Source organism: Scylla paramamosain, chromosome 30 (assembly GCF_035594125.1).
Source record: "Scylla paramamosain isolate STU-SP2022 chromosome 30, ASM3559412v1, whole genome shotgun sequence".
In the NCBI taxonomy this organism is placed as follows: Eukaryota; Metazoa; Arthropoda; class Malacostraca; order Decapoda; family Portunidae; genus Scylla; species Scylla paramamosain.
In genome coordinates this window covers 6,824,771-6,842,598 of record NC_087180.1, presented here as the reverse complement: position 1 = coordinate 6,842,598, position 17,828 = coordinate 6,824,771, and the positions used below count along the sequence as shown (strand labels likewise).

The 17,828-nt window shown below is 37.8% G+C and overlaps 1 protein-coding gene across 2 annotated transcripts in view; it reads right to left on the bottom strand.

The window, feature by feature from the left end:
• Positions 1-1,339: 1,339 nt before the first annotated feature.
• Positions 1,340-17,828, bottom strand: part of LOC135116196 (acyl-coenzyme A amino acid N-acyltransferase 2-like) — a 32,849-nt gene continuing 16,360 nt past the window's right edge. For both annotated transcript variants that reach the window (XM_064033517.1, XM_064033516.1), the window contains exons 2-5: positions 9,844-10,016; positions 7,359-7,535; positions 3,113-3,341; positions 1,340-2,872 (exon numbers count right to left, since the gene is read on the bottom strand). In XM_064033517.1, coding sequence (XP_063889587.1) covers positions 2,097-2,872; positions 3,113-3,341; positions 7,359-7,535; positions 9,844-10,011 — 1,350 coding nt within the window. In that variant the 5' untranslated portion in view covers positions 10,012-10,016 and the 3' untranslated portion in view covers positions 1,340-2,096. The remainder of the gene's footprint in view (positions 2,873-3,112; positions 3,342-7,358; positions 7,536-9,843; positions 10,017-17,828) is intronic.

Genomic DNA, 17,828 nt, shown 5'->3' with positions numbered 1-17,828 from the left:
CTTCCCGGATCAATCACAATCAGTTCAATGTTTTTTCCGTGAAAAGCGGACACATCCACACACAGACAGACAGTGTGCTTTATTATATATATATATATATATATATATATATATATATATATATATATATATATATATATATATATATATATATATATATATATATATATATATATATATATATATATATATATATATATATATATATATATATATATATATATATATATATATATATATATATATATACGAGTACATATATATATATATATATATCTATATATATACATATATATATCTATATCTATATATATACATATATATATCTATATCTATATCTATATCTATATCTATATCTATATATATATATATATATATATATATATATATATATATATATATATATATATATATATATATATATATATATATATATATATATATATATATATATATATATATATATATATATATATATATATATATATATATTTATATATATATATATATATATATATATTCGTGAGTACGACAAAGATGCAGGTGCAGTAATGGGTGTAGACGATGTAGCAGAGGACTAGAAAGACCTAGGACTGACTAAAAGTTTGTTAACGAACTGGAACGGATGGCATGCAAATGATTACGATATGGACGGTTCCCCCAACAGTTAATCTTGCTGTCGTAAACACAAGTAGTGCCTCACTTTCGTGACGCGATATTGTACAAGCTAAACGGACACAAGCAACTTAAATATCTGTGTATAAGAGTGAGTATCCCATGTGCCCTAAGGATAACGTGAGCCTTAAGCCTTTGGTGACGACAAAGAAGATGAGGGAATATTCTGGTAATCGCGAGTACTAAAGGAAGAGATGAGTGTTTTAACTAGTCGGATTTTAGACATTAATGGCAATGTATGTAGCAGTGTATTTAATTCGCCGCCACTGTAGTTAGAAGCAAATATAAGGCCAAAACACAGAGCGATCCACGCAGACCTCAGTTAAACGCACATAGTTGGTGTTATAGTTTTTCGAAGGTACAACGCATTCAGCTGCACCATGAGGCTGTCAGCTTTTTTCTGCTTCGCCCTGATAGTAAGTAATACTTAGAGAATTTTTCCTATGTGCCCTAGTGTCTCGACTTTAAATGTGTTCAGTATACTCTGGCCTTTCATATATATATATATACATATATATATATATATATATATATATATATATATATATATATATATATATATATATATATATATATATATATATATATATATATATATATATATATATATATTTCATATATAAAGGCTATCAGCCTTTCTCTGCTTTCCCCTGATCGTAAGTAATACTTAGATAATTTTTCCTATGTGCCCTAAGTGTTTCGCCTTTAAATGTGTTCAGTATACTATGGCCTTTCATATATTTTATGTGTTTCATATTTTGATTTAATACTGGATTGAGATGTGTGACATGATATTTTCTGTGGTCCTTCGCATGCAGTGACCAAGTATTTTATTATCTTTGTTTTTTGCATGTAGTGTTTGATTATTTTATCATATGATTATGTTAAGTGTGCATTCATGTGTTTGATGAAAAGTAAAGCGTTACTAAGCGATCGCAAATGCATTAATGTACATATTTTAATAATTAAGTGAGACTTAATAATTTGCCAGAGCGAAGTTACTTGAATTTACCTTGAAATTGTGTTATGCTGTGGAGTTATTGCTTATTGTTACCTGCGGGTGTATTTTGAATGATTATTTACTGTTTTTTCTAAGCTGCGTTTATGGCATACCATACTTTAAACCCATGGCCTAACCACTCGGTAATCTGAATGAATTAATGAGAGAGTAGTAGCAGAATATGGTGAGTGAAAGAACTTTGCAGCTCTAAAGTAATTCACACAAGTGATAAGTTTGGGCTACAACAGATTGTCGGTGCTTTTTACATATAAATACTTCTGTAAAGACTCGAACAGTAGTACATAGTTTTTCATTTCTTTTGAGTTAAAATGACTAACCTGTCAATGGGAACTAAATATAACATGGCATACCTCAAAGATTACTGAAAAAAAAAAAAAAAACATGTTGATGCTCTGCTGGATCAGGGTTTCTCCGCGCGGGTGCGCTCCAAATATTGCTGGTACCAGGCACTTCGATCCCGCACGTGCATTTCCAGGAACTTCTTCATATTATACCAGTTATCCTCTTGGGCCTTGCATGTTCCCCAAGGAGTCCCACCCCATTTCATTATTATTTTTGTGAATCCCATGTTATATATAGAATAGTCTGGGTGAGTGTTATAAGGTGGCTCAATTATATGCCCTGCGCCATTATAGATAACAGCTTGGCACTGACGCTCTCGTCCATGTAACTTCATGCGATGCATCATGGCCTCAATTTCCAGCTTGGTTAAACACCGATCATCGTCACCGGCTATAAGCAGGAAGTGCGTGTCATCAGGAGCATTCTCACAAGGTGGCAAACCTGGATGGTCGTGAGTATACAAGTTCTTTACAGCGCTTTCCTTCAAAGTGACTATATTGTGTTCCCCTATATGATAGTAGCTATGGTCAAGTTTTAGAGTCTTCCATAATTGCTGTCCGCGGAATGTGAGAGGCGTATCGCCAATTAGTTTGCCTCCGATGGACACAACTGCTGTCACCTTGGGCAGGTAGATGCCCATACCTAGACCTGGGTTAGCTCCCTTGCTTGAGCTGATGATACCACACCGGTCAGGGATGACGCCAGGCTGTTGCAATATGTACTCCACTGCTTCCTCAAAGTATTCCAGGTCCAAGGTCTCTAAGACCTTAGGAAGATCGCCGTAGTTGAAATAAGCGATAGCGAGGCACGCAAAACCTTTAGAAGCCAGCATAGCTGAAAAAAAAAGAGAGATGCGCAATGCGTCAAATGCCGCAAACTGAAGTATATATATATATATATATATATATATATATATATATATATATATATATATATATATATATATATATATATATATATATATATATATATATATATTTTTTTTTTTTTTATTTATTTATTTATTTATTTATTTATTTATTTATTCATTAATTAATTTATTTATTAATTTATTAATTTGATGGAATATCTCACATGCTCTGTACTCCTTTAACCCGCCAAACCCGCCAAAGATGTCAATGACGGCAGGATAAGGGCCGGGACCTGCGGGAAAAAATATATTTCCGCGAACTCTCTCGTGGACGACTGGTTCACGCCGCACGCCAGGAGTCATGATATGGCGCTCAAGCAGGGCGTCAGTCAATCCCTCGCTGATGGCACTCTGCTCCAACGTCAGGTGGCCTTCGTGCACCGCGAGTGTCATCTGAGTAGAAACAGGTGGGCTTGAGCGCATGACTGTTAGTAATGAAACAGGGTGTATAACGATTAAAAAAACATCTGTTGCGATACATAGGTATAGGACTGAAGAGGTTTTCAACCTGGGGTAAGTGTATTCCCAAGGAATTTTGGGGATACGTGACAGGTCTATTAAAGGACCTGAATTCACAGGCAATTGTTGTCATTACGTATGGTGCTCATGAACTCATGGGCACATTTAATGATACATTTTACATACTAATGGATATGCAAGCTGATAAACTTATTGGCACATTTTATTATTGCTTGATGATAAATTCCTGGACGCATATGTTATGATCTAACTGCATTCTGCTGCATTCTGGGTAAGAGGCACGTGACCATTACTGAAAGACTTCGTGTTGAGAGCCCCTGGCGTACGGGATTCCATTCATCCGGGGAAGGTTAGTTCTCATTGCATGATTTTATATATACATATATATATATATATATATATATATATATATATATATATATATATATATATATATATATATATATATATATATATATATATATATATATATATATATATATATATATATATATATATATATATATATATATATATATATATATATATTTGCTTATGTAAAAGGGGCAACTGCCAAGGCCAACAAAATTTATATATAAAAAAAGGCCCACTGAGGTGCCAGTTCCCAAAGAAGAGCCAAACGATTAACTAGACCCAAAGAAGTGTCTTGAAACCTCCCTCTTAAAAAGAAAAAAAAAAATGTAGAAAGGGGGAAATACAGAAGCAGGCAGCGAGCTCCAGAATTTATCAGTGAAGGGGGTGAAAGATTATGAATGCTGGTTTACTCTTGCATTACGGAGATGGACAGAATAGGGGTGAGAGAAATTAGAGAGCATTGTGCAGCGAGGCCGCGGGAGGAGGGGCAGCATGCAGTTAGTAACATCAGAAGAACAGTAAGCATGAAAATAATGGTAGAAGATATCAAGAAATGTAACATTACGGAGAAGAGAGGCAGAGGAGAGAAGCTGATAAGACGAAATGCTTTAGCAATTATGAGTGGAACACTTTATATGGGAAACATACACCATACATGGACGGATAAGGCCTCAGTATAGAGTTAGCAGGTGTGAGGAGGAGATGAGAAAAGCTGCTAGAGATAACTCAGAAAGCCTAACTTCATAGAAGCTGTTTTAGCTACAGATTAGGTGTGAAATTTCTAGTTTAGATTATTAGTAAAGGACAGATTGGGAATGTTCAGTGTAGAAAAGGGGAACAGTTGGGTGTCATTGAAAAAGAGGAGATAATTACCTGGAAAGTTATAGCGAGTTGATAGATAGAGGAATTGAGTTTTTTGAGTCACTGAACAACACTAAGTTTGCTTTGCCCCACTCAGAAATAAAAAAAAAAACATCAAAAGTCAAGCGTTCTGTGGCTTCTGTGAGTGAATTGCTTAATTCCTGAAGGACTGGACATCTATGAAAAGATGTGTATAAGTGCCCAGTGATGACACTAGCATTGAAGTGGCTAGGATAAAACGTATGGCTTAAATCATTGATGAATAATGGGAGTGGATGACAGGACAAAACCCTGAGGAATACCACTATTAATAGACTTACAAGAACAGTGACCGTCTACCACAGCAGCATGATAAAAGGATAGAAACCGTAGGTGGTTTGGAAATCAAAGCTTTGTGCTAGACTCTATCAAATTATTTTGAGAGATTTAAAAAGAAGCATCGCGGTGATATGGCACTTTTGATATCTAAGGAAACAGCGAAAGTTTCATCAAAACCCTAAAAGAGGATGACCAAGACTCAGTAAAGAAAGCCAGACCACCACGACGATCTGACGATCAGATATAAGGCAGTGAAGTGATAGATTTTTAAGAATTATCATGCTGAGGATAGATTAAAAATCTTGAGAGGCAGAAAATTAAAGCAATAGGACAGTGGTTTGAGGGATTAGATGGTCATTCTTTTTGGAACAGTCCGAATGTAGGCAAACTTCCAGCGGAAAGGAATGGCAGATGTTGACAGACACAGTTGGTTTGACAGGTGCAAGCAGGAAGACAGTTTTGGAGAACAATAGGAGGGACCCAATCAGGTCTATAAATCTTCCGAGGGTTAAGGCTAGCCAGTGCATGGAAAACATCATTATGAAGGATCTTAATGGGTAACATGAAATAGTCGGATGGTGGAGAAGGAAGAACAAACACTGAATCATCCAAGGTAGTTTTTAGTATTGGTTTAAGTAAAGAGTTCAGCTTTTGAGATAGATGAGGTGGCAGTGGTGCCACCAGGTTGAAATAAAGGAAGAAAAGAAGAGGCAAGAAGCAAAGTCATTTGAGATATTTTTGGCTAGGAGCCAGAAATCACGAGGGGAGTTGTATCTAGAAGGATTTTCACATTTTCTATTGATGAAGGAGTTTTCTAAACTTGACTCATATTTGATTTTACAAGAATTATGAACAGACTCCAGACCCGAATGACCGTCGCTTTGTCTTTGCAACAGCTTCCCTTCTTGGTTTTCTCATGTACTTTAGTACCTAAAATGAATATAATAATCTTTCCAATAGAATTACATAACTGAAAGAAAAAAAATCTATCAAAAGAGATGGATTTTACCTCGAGGGAACTGATCTTCCGAAACCCCAGCACATAAAGAAGGCAGTTCAGGCTACTTCCTCGCTAATCCTTTCCTTACACGAAAAGACAACAGTAAACAGTTCACTCCATAAATATCAAACACATTACATATAATCACTCCGAGAACTGCAATGGTTGATAAGCTAAGTAAGTACAGTCGATGTCCAGTATCGCAATACCTAAAATGATCTAAATAACAATATTTATCAGATCTTTGTTCATTAATAACACAACACTGTCAAATTTAACCTGTGTTATAGTAAAAAAGAATGCAAACCATTCTGAGTTACTTTTTTAGTTCAAAAGTATGGGTTTCACAACCCTGCCTCTCTCCAAACTTCATGGCACACATGTTCAGAATCCCTAATGTAAACACGTAAATCCAAATCCAAATATCATGAGGCATCATTAGAAAGAGTAATAATAATAATAATAATAATAATAATAATAATAATAATAATAATAAAAATAATAATAATTGCAGACGTATCTCTCTCAGTATCAATAAACTAGAATTTTAGAGAACTATTGACTCTTGTCCTCCAAGCACTTAGCAAAGACTGATCAGTGTATGAGAAAATAATAATAATAAAAAGTAAATAAATAAGTCCTGATGTGTGTCACTGATTCACCGTACAGCTTCCACTCAGACCGGGAGCAAGGTATTGGGTGGACCGCTGGCTTCCTCTCAGAGACGGAGCAAGGTAGTGGGTGGACCGCTGGAAGTCAGACTGTGTAGCTGCTAGGTACACTACAGATGCAAAGTGTATAGTTACTAGACAAGCATGTTTCATGAGGGTATCCAGTATTACGCATGAGACACGAACTTCCACCTCAATCTATGAAGGCTGGCTGATACTTGATACACAATTAAACTAAACTAATATATATATATATATATATATATATATATATATATATATATATATATATATATATATATATATATATATATATATATATATATATATATATATATATATATATATATGTGTGTGTATATATAGGAAAGAAAAATTCTTGGTTTGTTCATTTTAAGGGATATTGAAAGCAAAATTTCATATTTACTAAAAGGCGGTCTGATTTGTCTCACAAATCACTGCTTGAATAGCATTGTTATATTGGTTATTTCGCCTAAAAATAATAAAAAAAAGTAGAAGAATATAAAGAATTCGAAATGTCTTTCCAGATCTGGGAATCCTGCAGAACCCTGCCCCTCCCGACCCCGACTGGCTCGCAGGCCTGTGTTGCAAGGTGATAATTGTATATAAAGGACAACACCAGCTAATTCGTTGCTTACACTCAACAGAATATACTATAATAGTAGAATACTTTATTTTTCGGAACAGGGAACGCATGCAGCTCACCAGCCAAGGAGTGGTGGGATCTTCCTTTTGGAGACGTGTGTAATTATGTGGGAACTCCTTCAGGGATAAAAGCAGTCCTGCAGGGAATACGCCGGTGTAGGAGCCGCCCACTGCCTCGCTTCGTTCCACTTCCACTGTTCCACTGTCGTCACTCACATAGTGGGCGTAAGAGAGGAACTGTTGTACAAGAAGTTACATTTTATTAATACTTTTCATTTCCAGCCATCAGTAATAGCGTGGTATGGAAGCCACGCATGATTTGGTAACTCTTTTCATAATTAGTCCTGACAACTAGATCACGTTTTCATTATTTTTTCATTTTTTTATTTTATTTTATTTATTTATTTATTTATTTATTTACTTTTTATGTAGGAGGGACATTGGCCAAGGGCAACAAAAAATTCAATAAAAAACAAAATGCCCACTGAGATGCCAGTCCCATAAAAGGGTCCAAAGCGGTAGTCAAAAATGGAAGGATAAGTGTCTTGAAACCTCCCTCTTGAAGGAATTCAAGTCATAGAAAGGTGGAAATACAGAAGCAAGAAGGGAGTTCCAGAGTTTACCAGAGAAAGGGACGAATGAATGAGAATACTGGTTAACTCTTGCATTAGAGATGTGGACAGAATAGGGGTGAGAGAAAGAAGAAAGTCTGTGCAGCGAGGCCGCGGGAGGAGGGGAGGCATGCAGTTAGCAAGATCAGAAGAGCAGTTAGCATGAAAATAGCGGTAGAAGACAGCTAGATATGCAACACTGCAGTGATGAGAGAGAGAGAGAGAGAGAGAGAGAGAGAGAGAGAGAGAGAGAGAGAGAGAGAGAGAGAGAGAGAGAGAGAGAGAGAGAGAGAGAGAGAGAGGCTGAAGACAGTCAGTTAGAGGAGAGGAGTTGATGAGATGAAAAGCTTTTGATTCCACCCTGTCTAGAAGAGCAGTATGAGTGGAACCCCCTCAGACATGTGAAGCATACTCCATACATGGACGGATAAGGCCCTTGTTCAGAGTTAGCAGCTGAGGTGTCAGAAAAACTGGCGGAGACGTCTCAGAACACCTAACTTCATAGAAGCTGTTTTAGCTAGAGATGAGATGTGAAGTTTTCAGTTCAGATTATAAGTAAAGGACAGACCAAGGATGTTCAGTGTAGAAGAGGGGGACTGTTGAGTGTCATTGAAGAAGAGGGGATAGTTGTCTGGAGTTGATAGATGGAGGAATCGAGTTTTTGAGGCATTGAACAATACTAAGTTTGCTTTGCCCCAATCAGAAATTTTAGAAAGATCAGAAGTCAAGTGTTCTGTGGCTTCCCGGCGTGAAATGTTTACTTCCTGAAGAGTTGGACGTCTATGAAAAGACGTGGAAAAGTGCAGGGTGGTATCATCAGCGTAGGAGGTGGATAGAACAAGAAGTTTGGTTTAGAAGATCATTAATGAATAATAAGAAGAGAGTGGGTGACAGGACAGAATTCTGAGGAACACTACTGTTAATAGATTTAGGAGAAGAACAGTGACCGTTTATCACAGCAACAATAGAACGGTCAGAAAGAAAACTTGAGATGAAGTAACAGAGAGAAGGATAGAAGTCATAGGAGGGTAGTTTGGAAATGAAAGCTTTGTGCCAGACTCTATCAAAAGCTTTTGCTATGTCTAAGGCAACAGCAAAAGTTTTACCAAAAATCTCTAAAAAGAGGATGACCAAGACTCAGTAAGGAAAGCCAGATCACCAGTGGAGCAGCCTTGACGGAACCCATACTGGCGATCAGATAGAAGGTTGTGAAGTGATAGATGTTTAAGAATCTTCCTGTTGAGGATAGATTAAAAAACCTTACATAGGCAGGAAATTAAAGAAATAGGACGGTAGTTTGAGGGATTAGATCAGGCACCCTTTTTAGGGACAGGCTGAATGTAGGCAAACTTCCAGCAAGAAGGAAAGGTAGATTTTGACAGACAGAGCTGAAAGAGTTTGACTAGGCAAGGTGCAAGCATAGAGGCACAGTTTCGGAGAACAATAGGAGGGACCCCATCAGCTCCATAAGCCTTCCGAGGGTTTAGGTCAGCGAAAACATCATTGCGAAGAATTTTATTAGTTAGCATGAAGTAGTCAGAGGGTGGAGAAGAGGGAGGAGCAAGCCCAGAATCGTCTAAGGTAGAGTTTTTAACAAAGGTTTGAGCGAAGAATTCAGCTTTAGAAATAGATGTGATAGCAGTGGTGCCATCTGGTTGAAATAAAGGAGGGAAAGAAGAAGAAGGAAAGTTATTGGAGAATTATTATTTTTTTAATTATTACCCACTGTACGTAAGGTGAAACTGTTAGTGAGGAACGTTTCTTAAATAAAGAAAAAAAATTATATATATATATATATATATATATATATATATATATATATATATATATATATATATATATATATATATATATATATATATATATATATATATATATTACTGTTGCCGCTTAAGAAAACTGAAAAAAAAAAAAAATACTACAATAAGACTCACCTTCTGGGAGGCGTCGTTGTGAGTGGTGAGTGTGAGGGTGACTAAAGCTTGGGGCTGTAGTCCTTTCACCATGATGCTGGTAGGTGTATCATGCAGGCACACGCGCGGCTCCACCACCAGCTGTATCCCGCAATCACCGACCCTGCCCTTGCTTTTTCCTTCAGCCATCTTCCCTGGAAAGGACAAAGGGAAATATGTGTGTGTGTGTGTGTGTGTGTGTGTGTGTGTGTGTGTGTGTGTGTGCGTGGAGTGCATATACGGGCAGGAGATTTTCTTGTAAGCAAGTTTCGTTAAATGTGATGGCTAATTCAACATTTATTAACTTCTTTAAGATAATACCGAAATTGTGGACATGTGTACTGAAGCAAGGCGCCTTACAATATTAGAAGCCTTGTACATCAAAGAATTCAGTTCTGAACTCAATGTACAAGCCGACTTTCAGACCCTGCCAAGCATGAAAAGAAACACCCAATCACAACTGCTGCATAAGAAGTCCAGCAGCAGCGCGCAGGCAGCCAATCACTTATGCTTGCGTGCCAGGGTGACTCCATGGGCCACTGGAAAAATAGTGGGTCACACAGCGACACCAGCCATTCCCACCTCAGCTTCAACATGCTACTAAAGAAGGGTTAAGAAACCTGAAATCACGATCTAATGAAAATTACTAGCTTTGGCAAGGTCATAAACCAAATTACAAAAAAGAAAAGGACAGTCATAAGATATAAATAAAATATCTTAAAGAAGTTAATAAATGATATACATATATATATATATATATATATATATATATATATATATATATATATATATATATATATATATATATATATATATATATATATATATATATATATATATATATATATATATTGTTGCGACAGAGTGGGGGGGGACGATGTTGGTAGCACTGTGTAGCGAGTAGTGAAGATGGGCGTTGGCAGCGCTTAATTCATTAAGGAGTGAGCTGGTATTTGGGTTGAGAGTGGAGGAGGGAAACAGTGATTGGCCCAAAAAGCAGTAGCGCGCCAGCCAATTTTTAAGGGGACAACGCTATATAAAGGGCTGTGGCGGTTCTCAAGAGAGAAGGACACAGCGAGAAGAGGACATGAGAGAGAGAGAGAGAGAGAGAGAGAGAGAGAGAGAGAGAGAGAGAGAGAGAGAGAGAGAGAGAGAGAGAGAGAAGGATATCAGACAGAAAGAGAAAACGCCAGACCAAGATAAGGAGTGCTAGTTCCTTGCTGCGATACTGGTCGCCTGGCGCTGCAACGACGTGACTGCGCCCTGGGGCATGGTGTGAAGTTAGTGTGCCCTGGCAAACTAAAGGCAAACCCAAATTTGACAAACATGTGTTTTAAGTGATGTTTGAGCGTGTGAACACGGTATTTGGTTGTCAAACACGTTCATACAGTTTGAAGAAAGTCTGATTGAGCCTGACTTTAACTCATCCACAAAACGTTTGCATGTAAGAACATGCAATACCAAACCTCAGTAGCACTTCAAAACCAATAATAAAATAAAATTTCAATCTTTAAGTGCCCTGCCTGTTGCTAAATAACGAAAAGTGACACTCAGTCTTTCGTGTAGAGTTATGGTTTTTTTCATAGGTGTATCTTTATATTTAATAAAAGGAGTGACATACCTCAGTAGATGTGCTTCTTCGTCCATCCTCAAATAATTATGCCAGTCATCTGGCTCTAATTTCAGATCAACAAGCAAGTTGGTATGTGAATGTTGATCTCTTTTTAACAGCCAGTCCTTTGTCCACTTTGATCTTTTTTTCCTTAGTGCCACCGCTAAGCCAATGGCAATCAAATCGTCGAGAGGCATATCTTTCCTTTTACAATAGCGTGAGTCACACTGAGTTGAGGACTGAGGTTTGATGTACATTTGGTTTGACTGTTTGACATCTCTTCAAACCGCTTGACAAGCAGGTTGGACAACTGGGTTTGACAACTGTTTGACTGTAAAGACCCCTTAAGACAGTGAGTACTTGATGCTAGCTGAGCAATGCTGTGTACAAGTTGTGATCTCGTGGTATGCTGTGCACCTACAGGTGTTCTGTGAGGTTAGACGCACTACCCAGGGACAGAGACACTTTGCAGAGTGAGGGCCGGTGGTGCAACCCTGACTTATGCTGTAGTGTGGTAGTGTGCCTTGTGCTCTGTGGTACTGCTCTGTGTGGGCAATAAAGACAGGAGTGCTAGTGAGCCTGTGTTTTGTTGCCCCTTCCCCCTCTCAGTAGTCTGTTGAGTCTAGACAGGTGCTGTGTGTGCCTGCCTCGCCCCCACTAGCCAAATGGGCCTGACCACAGCGGTGGTGGATTCCTGTTGTGAGCGATGATCGCCTTGGGCTGCTGCAGTGGTAAGTGTGTACCTGAAGGCGCCTGAAGGCCGGAAAAAGGGGCGTGCACAACAATATATATATATATATATATATATATATATATATATATATATATATATATATATATATATATATATATATATATATATATATATAATGGTTGGAAAGCACTCTAGAATGTTACCACCACTTTATCCAAATTGATTTTGATACTCTTGTCAATTAATCTCGTAACCACAAGCACAAGACCCCATATCCTGATTTCAAACTAGTTGGCAATTAAGAAACGTTTGTAGTATTGTTTTAAAAACTCTTGAAAACAATTATTTAATTGCATACATTTGCAGCATATCTAGAACTCAATGATCTTGTGAATCAAGCTGAGGAGATGAGGCTTCCAAGAGCTGTTCCCAGAGACCGGCAAAATCCGTTCACATGCCTCTCTAAGGCCTATACACTCAAACTGCTAGAGATTAGAGAATGTACGGCACCAAATATAAACAGAAAAAAAAATATAAATAAGCAAGTATATATATATATATATATATATATATATATATATATATATATATATATATATATATATATATATATATATATATATATATATATATATATATATATATATATATATACATAGGCACTAAAGAAAGTATATATCAAGAAAGATGTGCATCCCAGTGTTCACGCGTGGCAGAGAAAACTGAAAAGGCGCACCCAGAAAATGTTGGTTGTAACATTGTCTTCAACGTTAGGGAACGAAACTCCTAAAAGACAGAGTAATCATAGATAGGTGGAGTGAAGATGACATCCAACAACACAGACTACACTGCTCAGGCCCAGCACTTGACAGTTTGGAAGAATTTGGCCAGAGGTAGCCCCCAGCATGTAATGATTTATATTACAAAACTTTATGGGTTCACTTGAGAGTGAGGGATACTTCTCTGCAACCATGACTAACGCGTGGCCGCCTAAAGCGCTGGCCCGCTCCAACACGTCATCAAGACTCATCACGTCTGCGTGCAGTTGGATAGATATAGGGGCGTGATCAGAGTGCAAGAGTTCTGTCTGGTGTACTCGAAAGTAATCGACATTGTTTATCAATATGGTGGAAACTACACACATGTCCAGTTCCGATATCCATTCGTTTTCTTTCCTAAAAGTTTTTTTTAGCTTGGAAAATACTTTTCATCTGTTTTCATATTGTTAATTATAATGAGATCGTTATCTTAACATATTTTCCCTAACACATAAACATTATCACTGGGATTCGCTACATCATCTGGTATGTGCGAGTAGCAATACTTACTACTGGTGAAAAAAATCTTGTATACTCCCACCAAACCTTGCATTCAGATTACCCAGAATCACGTGTCTGCTGCCGTTGTCATTGTTCACGAGCTTTTCCTATAGTGCTGAGAATGCCTGGTGAGTTAAGTAAGGAGAATCAGATGGCGGGATGTAACAGGCCCTGAGAGTAACACCGGGGAAACATCGCAGCTGGAACCACACTTGGTCGGGAGTGCTGTTATCTACTCCTTTCACCTCTAGGGCAAGGAAATTCTTCACCATAATTGTGGTACCACCATGAAGAGCCGAATCCACGTTGTAGCTCATGTAGAAGACGTAGCCAGGTAGGCACACCCATAGTGAAGTTTTTGCTTTATTCAAAACAATTACATCGTATTCGAAAAGAAACTCTTGGATGTTACTTTTTTCGTTTCGTTTTTTTACTCCGTTAATATTCCAGGATACAGTTTTAAGGGGTTTGGTGATGTGTTGTGGCCTGTTCAAAAACCCTGCAGGCTCGACCTATCTATGATTACTCTGTCTTTTAGGAGTTTCGTTCCCTAACGTTGAAGACAATGTTACAACCAACATTTTCTGGGTGCGCCTTTTCAGTTTTCTCTGCCACGCGTGAACACTGGGATGCACATCTTTCTTGATATATACTTTCTTGAGTGCCTATGTATATATATATATATATATATATATATATATATATATATATATATATATATATATATATATATATATATATATATATATATATATATATATATATATATATATATATATATATATATATATATATATATTTTTTTTTTTTTTTTTATGTAGGAAGGACACTGGCCAAGGGCAACAAAAATCTAATAAAAAAAATGCCCACTGAAATGCCAGTCCCATAAAAGGGTCAAAGCAGTGGTCAAAAATTGATGAATAAGTGTCTTGAAACCTCCCTCTTGCAGGAATTCAAGTCATAGGAAGGTGAAAATACAGAAGCAGGCAGGGAGTTCCAGAGTTTACCAGAAAAAGGGATGAATGATTGAGAATATTGGTTAACTCTTGCGTTAGAGAGGTGGACAGAATAAGGGTGAGAGAAAGAAGAAAGTCTTGTGCAGCGAGGCCGCGAAAGGAGGGGAGGCATGCAGTTAGCAAGATCAGAAGAGCAGTTAGCATGAAAATAGCGGTAGAAGACAGCTAGATATGCAACATTGCGGCGGTGAGAGAGAGGCTGAAGACAGTCAGTTAGAGGAGAGGAGTTGATGAGACGAAAAACTTTTGATTCCTCCCTGTCTAGAAGAGCAGTATGAGTTGAACCCCCCCCAGACATGTGAAGCATACTCCATACATGGACGGATAAGGCCCTTGTACAGAGTTAGCAGCTGGGGGGGTGAGAAAAACTGGCGGAGACGTCTCAGAACACCTAACTTCATAGAAACTGTTTTAGCTAGAAATGAGATGTGAAGTTTCCATTTCAGATTATAAGTAAAGGACAGACCGAGGATGTTCAGTGTAGAAGAGGGGGACAGTTGAGTGTCATTGAAGAAGAGGGGATAGTTGTCTGGAAGGTTGTGTCGAGTTGATAGATGGAGGAATTGAGTTTTTGAGGCATTGAACAATACCAAGTTTGCTCTGCCCAATCAGAAATTTTAGAAAGATCAGAAGTCAGGCGTTCTGTGGCTTCCCTGCGTGGAAAAGTGCAGGGTGGTATCATCAGCGTAGGAGTGGATAGGACAAGAAGTTTGGTTTAGAAGATCATTAATGAATAATAAGAAAAATCATTGAGAAGAATTTTAATACGTGGCATGAAGTAGTGACAGGACAGAACCCTGAGGAACACTACTGTTAATAGATTTAGGAGAAGAACAGTGACCGTCTACCACAGCAGCAATAGAACGGTCAGAAAGGAAACTTGAGATGAAGTTACAGAGAGAAGGATAGAAACCGTAGGAGGGTAGTTTGGAAATCAAAGCTTTGTGCCAGACTCTATCAAAAGCTTTTGATATGTCCAAGGCAACAGCAAAAGTTTCACCAAAATCTCTAATAGAGGATGACCAAGACTCAGTAAGGAAAGCCAGAAGATCATCAGTAGAGCGGCCTTGACGGAACCCATACTGGCGATCAGATAGAAGGTTGTGAAGTGATAGATGTTTAAGAATCTTCCTCTTGAGGATAGACTCAAAATCTTTAGATAGGCAGGAAATTAAAGCAATAGGACGGTAGTTTGAGGGATTAGAACGGTCACCCTTCTTAGGAACAGGCTAAATGTAGGCAAACTTCCAGCAACAAGGAAATGTAGATGTTGACAGACAGAGCTGAAAGAGTTTGACTAGGCAAGGTCCAAGCACGGAGGCACAGTTTCGGAGAACAGTAGGAGGGACCCGATCAGGTCCATAAGCCTTCCGAGGTTTTAGGACAGCGAGGGCATGGAAAACATCATTATGAAGAATTTTAATAGGCACCATGAAGTAGTCAGAGGGTGGAGGAGAAGGAGGAACAAGCCCAGAATCGTCCAAGGTAGAGTTTTTAGCAAAGGTTTGAGCAAAGAGTTCAGCTTTATAAATAGATTTGATAGCTGTGGTGCCATCTGGTTGAAGTAGAGGAGGGAAAGAAGAAGAAACAAAGTTATTGGAGATATTTTTGGCTAGATGCCAGAAATCACGAGGGGAGTTAGATCTTGAAAGGTTTTGACATTTTCTGTTAATGAAGGAGTTTTTGGCTAGTTGGAGAACAGACTTGGCATTGTTCCGGGCAGAAATATAAAGTGCATGAGATTCTGGTGATGGAAGGCTTAAGTACCTTTTGTGGGCCACCTCTCTATCATGTATAGCACGAGAACAAGCTGTGTTAAACCAAGGTTTAGAAGGTTTAGGACGAGAAAAAGAGTGAGGAATGTACGCCTCCATGCCAGACACTATCACCTCTGTTATGCGCTCAGCACACAAAGACGGGTCTCTGACACGGAAGCAGTAGTCATTCCAAGGAAAATCAGCAAAATACCTCCTCAGGTCCCCCCAACTGGCAGAGGCAAAACGCCAGAGGCACCTTCGCTTAGGGGGATCCTGAGGAGGGATTGGAGTGATAGGACAAGATAAAGATATGAGATTGTGATCGGAGGAGCCCAACGGAGAAGAAAGGGTAACAGCATAAGCAGAAAGGATTAGAGGTCAGGAAAAGGTCAAGAATGTTGGGCGTATCTCCAAGACGGTCAGGAATGCGAGTAGGGTGTTGCACCAATTGTTCTAGGTCATGGAGGATAGCAAAGTTGTAGGCTAGTTCACCAGGATGGTCAGTGAAGGGAGAGGAAAGCCAAAGCTGGTGGTGAACATTGAAATCTCCAAGAATGGAGATCTCCGCAAAAGGGAAGAGGGTCAGAATGTGCTTCACTTTGGAAGTTAAGTAGTCAAAGAATTTCTTATAGTCAGAGGAGTTAGGAGAGAGGTATACAGCACAGATAAATTTAGTTTGAGAGTGACTCTGTAGTCGTAGCCAGATGGTGGAAAACTCGGAAGATTCAAGAGCGTGGGCACGAGAGCAGGTTAAGTCATTGCGCACATAAACGCAGCATCCAGCTTTGGATCGAAAATGAGGATAGAGAAAGTAGGAGGAAACAGAAAAGGGGCTACTGTCAGTTACCTCAGACACCTGAGTTTCAGTGAGGAAAAGAAGACGAGGTTTAGAAGAGGAGAGGTGGTGTTCTACAGATTGAAAATTAGATCTTAGACCGCGAATGTTGCAGAAGTTAATGAAGAAAAAGTTGAGGGGGGTGTCAAGACAGAAAGGCAGTCCGACCTATATATATATATATATATATATATATATATATATATATATATATATATATATATATATATATATATATATATATATATATATATATATATATATATATATATATATATATATATATATATATATATATATATATATATATATATATATATATATATATATATATATATATATATATATATATATATATATATATATATATATATATATATATATATATATATATATATATATATATATATATATATATATATATATATATATATATATATATATATATAATCACTCGATACTTATAGATATGGTTACGGATCTGACAAGTGGATAGGAATAGCAGGACAGGGAGAGCTGACCTATCGTCCCTTCGTGGTCCTAAAAGATGCACTCAATCGATGTCCGTCAATGATAGGTTCAACAGCAGAGACGTTCTTATTGATCAGCTCCAGTGTTACAACACTAATATCTTCGTTTTTCTTTTCGAGGATAATAGTAATCCGTAGGTTGTTCCTTTGCAAATACTGTTCTTGGTCATCCACAACAATTTTCAGCCTTTCTGTTCCGTTCTG